This window comes from Cyprinodon variegatus, unplaced genomic scaffold, assembly GCF_000732505.1.
Source record: "Cyprinodon variegatus isolate N-32 unplaced genomic scaffold, C_variegatus-1.0 Scaffold564, whole genome shotgun sequence".
NCBI lineage: Eukaryota > Metazoa > Chordata > Actinopteri > Cyprinodontiformes > Cyprinodontidae > Cyprinodon > Cyprinodon variegatus.
In genome coordinates, this window is record NW_015151017.1 from 307,584 (window position 1) to 311,693 (window position 4,110).

Sequence of the window (4,110 nt, forward strand, 5' to 3'; positions counted from 1 at the left end):
TTTTGTTCTTTACAAAACCAATTGAAAAAAATATGCATAACTTAGAATATTGTTCCTTTTCTGTTAAACATAAAACATATATAAGTATACAGCCATCTTGTTATTACAAAAGCTTATAACACTGTTCATACCTCATTTAAACATCTTATTCATTTTAAAACAAAAACTGCATGACCAAAGTAGGCCATTTGTCAACACCAAGACCTTTCACTCTGAATAAGACATTCAGACTTTTCTAAAGAAAACACGTAGCTTCACATAAAATGTGAACCTAAATATCACAGGTTTTGATTCACAGTTGATGAAATACAAACCCCACATGAACAACAGTTATCTGGTGTCATTATCAGTAAAACCAGGGATCAGTATATTGTCTGTTTGACTCTCTGGGACCCAGTTACAGGTGAGTGTTAGCAGCAGCTTCAGTGCTTCTCTCTTCCCGGCCCGTTTCACATTTGCACTCCTCCACCAGCAGCACTCTCTTCTCCCGGACTTTGGCTCCGCAGCGCAGAGGCACAGTGACAGTCTGAGCTTTGAAAGGGGCACAGCGGGAGCAGGGGGCCCGTCGGCGGAAGGCCCCCGTACCGGGGCTCAGATCAGCAAACTCCCCCTCGGATGGGACAAAGAGGGAGCTGCACTGGCCGAAGCACAGCTTGTTGTGAACTGTCACTGTTTGGCAACCATCTGCCGTCACATGCTGGGCAGAGGACAGAGATAAACACAGCACAGGCTTTATTAATAAAACACACACTGCTGAAAAGGTGACTCTTCATCTCAAAGTATTTGTTTCTGCATAAAGATTTAAAATGAAAGCCTTTGGATCCAGGCTCATATCAATATCAAGGTTATTTATATTCAAACATTAAAACTTATGTTTGGATTGTTTTAATTCACAGGCTCTGCCACATCAGATAGATCCATTTATTTCCATAGTTTTATTTCTTTATTTCCAATGATTTATAGAGACCCAGATTGAGTTACTTAATCCTCTTCAAGCGGCAGCTTTTCCTGTTGTTTCTGAAAAAGAAAATCCACCACATTTTTTTCCTCCACTTAACTTTTCATCTATAATTTTGCACCTAAGTTTTTGACTTTTGCCACACATTTAAATTTTGTAATGCTAACAGCCCTTTCCTTAAAAAACAGCAATCTGTCTGTGGTCATTTTGATTTCAGTCGTGTTGGTTAACTTAATTCTACCATATTTTTAATTAAGTACATTTGCTATAGATATAGGGTGAATAATATTTGACCTCTTCTTACTAACTTTTACCTCTTAGCCCTTTGTTTAGAAGAAGGAAGGTTGCTCCTGTGTTGAAGTTTTTTGGTTTATTTATTTGTTGTTGTTTTTTGGAGCGGGTGGTTGACTAAGGGAAATAATCATGTAGTCCTCAAGGTCAATCAATCAATTAATCAAACAAAAACTGCGCTTTAGGGGAAACAAAAGGGTTGCAGCGGCACTTGTTTAATTTGAAATGTCTCAATACACTATGTTTGATTTTACTAGTAATTATTATGATTAATAACACAGATTTATTTGCTTATAGTATTTGATCTGAATAAAACAGCGTCAGAAATGTGTGGTTTAAAGGTTTGTGGAGGTTTTAAGATGTTCATTAGTCTCAAAAAGTAAAAAAAAATCCAAAAGATAGATCAGCATTACTTTTTTGGAAGCACAGGTCTAAAAGAGCAAGAACAAACAGAAGAAATATTATTCTGATTTATTTATCCAGTAAACCCTTCCGCTCCTTCTTTAGGAGCGTAAAAAGATGTATGATGAAAGATTAACAATTGTCACACAACACATGGTAGTTAAATAAAAACTACCGTATTTTCACGACCATAAGGCGCACCGTACTAAAAGGCACAGTCTCAGTTATGTGTGCCATTTCTGTATTTAACACACACATAAGGCGCACCGGACTATAGGGCACGTTTTTTATATACCGGTACATGTCCTCTACTACCTTTAAATACCTCTACTGCGTATTTAAAAATAGAGCGGGAGCAAAACTGAGTATGATTGTGCTTGTGGTATAAGAATTTCTAACCCTCTCCTGCTTTAGACAATCACTGCATCAATAAAACTGAATCTAATCTGGTTTCATCATCTATCAGCAGTTTTGTTTTAATATTAGGATTATCTTATGGGGAAACTACTTTTTTTAATGCTCTTTTTTTTAGTAATGGAAAAAAATGTTTTTTGATGCAGAAAGTCTGAATAAGACAGAATTAGCTCTGCTCTATGCAGCCCCATGTGGACAGCCTACAAATTTAGTTCATTTTTGTGGCTTCTGTGGCTTTTATAGGGTGTATTACTTGTCTGCAGACCAAATTTCACTTTATAATTTCTAATACTGTAACTGAATTCAGGGTGTTCTTCAGCTGCAAGCCAAAGTAATCTATATAATGAAGACAACTATTTTTTTAAGTACCTTATATGGAAAACAAAATACAAGAGCAGACCACTGAAAGTGTTATTTTAAAAAAATGTTCTTCTTACCTGAGTGAAAGGCACCGCAGTGCAGGTCTGCTTCGGATCCTTCAGGTTAACAGGTAGCGACACCTTTCCTCCTTTATTCATGACCCTCTGCCACATCTGCAGTCCTTGTTTCTTCTTCAGATCTGTCTCCAAAGGCCTTTTAGGACGCAGTTGGTGTAGTGGACTTACAGCTTCCTTGGGGGCTTTGGCAGGACCAGGACGCCCCCGAGACAGAAAGGCAGGGAAGGGCGATCTGGAAGCATGGGAAGGAGTTCCTCTGTGAGCAAAGCCTCTCCTGAAGAACCCCGAATTCACTAGGTTACGAGGGTCCAGCTGGACAACCTTCACTACTCCCTGGATAGCTTGGTCAACCTCAGCACCTGAAGATTCAAATTCATCTTTGGACTCCCTCAAACGAATATTGTAGGGAAACATAAGAGCTGAAGCTGTCCAGGTGGACATAATGACCAGGCTGCTGAGGAAAGCTATGGTCTGGCAAACATACATTGTTTAAAGAGTTAATGAGGCGATTAAAATAGAAAAATATCACTTAAAACTTTTGAATTAAATAAAACTTTAACAAACAAAACCAAATCTCAATATAGGAAATCGGTCGTTGGGTTGATGATGGTCCAAGGCTCCAAACGGCAGCCTTGCTGTCAGTGCTGTGCCGCTGGGGTGCAGGAAGCCTCCTTATGTAGGCGCCTGCAGCTTCTCACCTGCTTTTCAATGCAGGAAAGGTGTCGCAATTCCCACGCCGGAACAGACGTCGCACCAAGCTTCCACCTCTGGGCTGTGGTTACCACACAGAGAGGGCTGCTGTTTCAAGGTAAGTGTTAAAAAGAGCATCATAAAAAATGTCTGAACAGGGATTCAGGTGAGTGAAATTCAAAATGAAGAGACATGGACTGATTCTATAGATTCTAGTTTTTTATTTTAAGTTATCCAAACAAATTTAAACCACTGGATCAGAACATCAGCATTTCAGTAAATGTAAATATGTACAGAATCAAACCAACTCACTGAAATACTGTGAGTCGCAGGTGAGGCTGAAAATTTCTCCTTGTTGCTGAAAACGTCCAGTAAAGCTAATACTAATGTGCATGACCCTATTAAAATCTTGGGTTTGGTGATGTAAAATAACACAACTGTGAACAAAATGTTTCACTTCTAACTTGATGCATAGTCTTAGAATTTATGTTAAAATCTTAAATAAATTTTCTGTATTCTTCAGATGACTCTACACATTCAGTCACTATCAGTTCTGCATGGATTAGCCAGTTCAGAACTTGATTTTTTTTCTTCTGGTGAATCCTTTCTATTGTAGATCTGGATGTCAACTTGAACTTACCTTAATGTTTATAGTCTGAATATGGTCTTAGGTTCATTATCAACTTAGCAGCACTCTGAGTTGTTTCTAATTTTCTCTACTTCAACTAAAACAAAGTTTGTTTTGTCTATTTACCCTTTTTGGAGAAACACAACTTCTGTTCCTTCCATAGTTCCCATATTTTTTCACTTCATGATAATTATCTTTATCCCTTTAAAGCCCGATCCAAGAATAAAACAGAACAGAAAATAACTTTTTTTGGGTTTTAAGTCCTTATTTGGCCTTTTGACAAAATATGT

General features: G+C 38.1%; 1 protein-coding gene across 1 annotated transcript; it reads right to left on the reverse strand.

Moving 5' to 3' along the window:
• Positions 1-397: 397 nt before the first annotated feature.
• LOC107095691 (cerberus-like) lies at positions 398-2,988 on the reverse strand. Its single transcript, XM_015391913.1, has 2 exons — positions 2,503-2,988; positions 398-697 (listed from the first exon to the last, which is right to left on the reverse strand). Exons 1-2 carry the CDS (start codon positions 2,986-2,988, stop codon positions 398-400), a joined length of 786 nt encoding a protein of 261 aa, XP_015247399.1.
• Between the last annotated feature and the right edge of the window lie 1,122 nt (positions 2,989-4,110).

What these genes read in the sequence shown, in the direction of transcription:
- LOC107095691 (XM_015391913.1), bottom strand. Translation starts at nt 2,988, where the DNA reads ATGTATGTTTGCCAGACCATAGCTTTCCTCAGCAGCCTGGTCATTATG. An exon ending in CTGCGGTGCCTTTCACTCAG is followed by an intron (nt 698 to 2,502) that starts GTAAGAAGAACA and finishes TCCTCTGCCCAG; the next exon opens with CATGTGACGGCAGATGGTTG.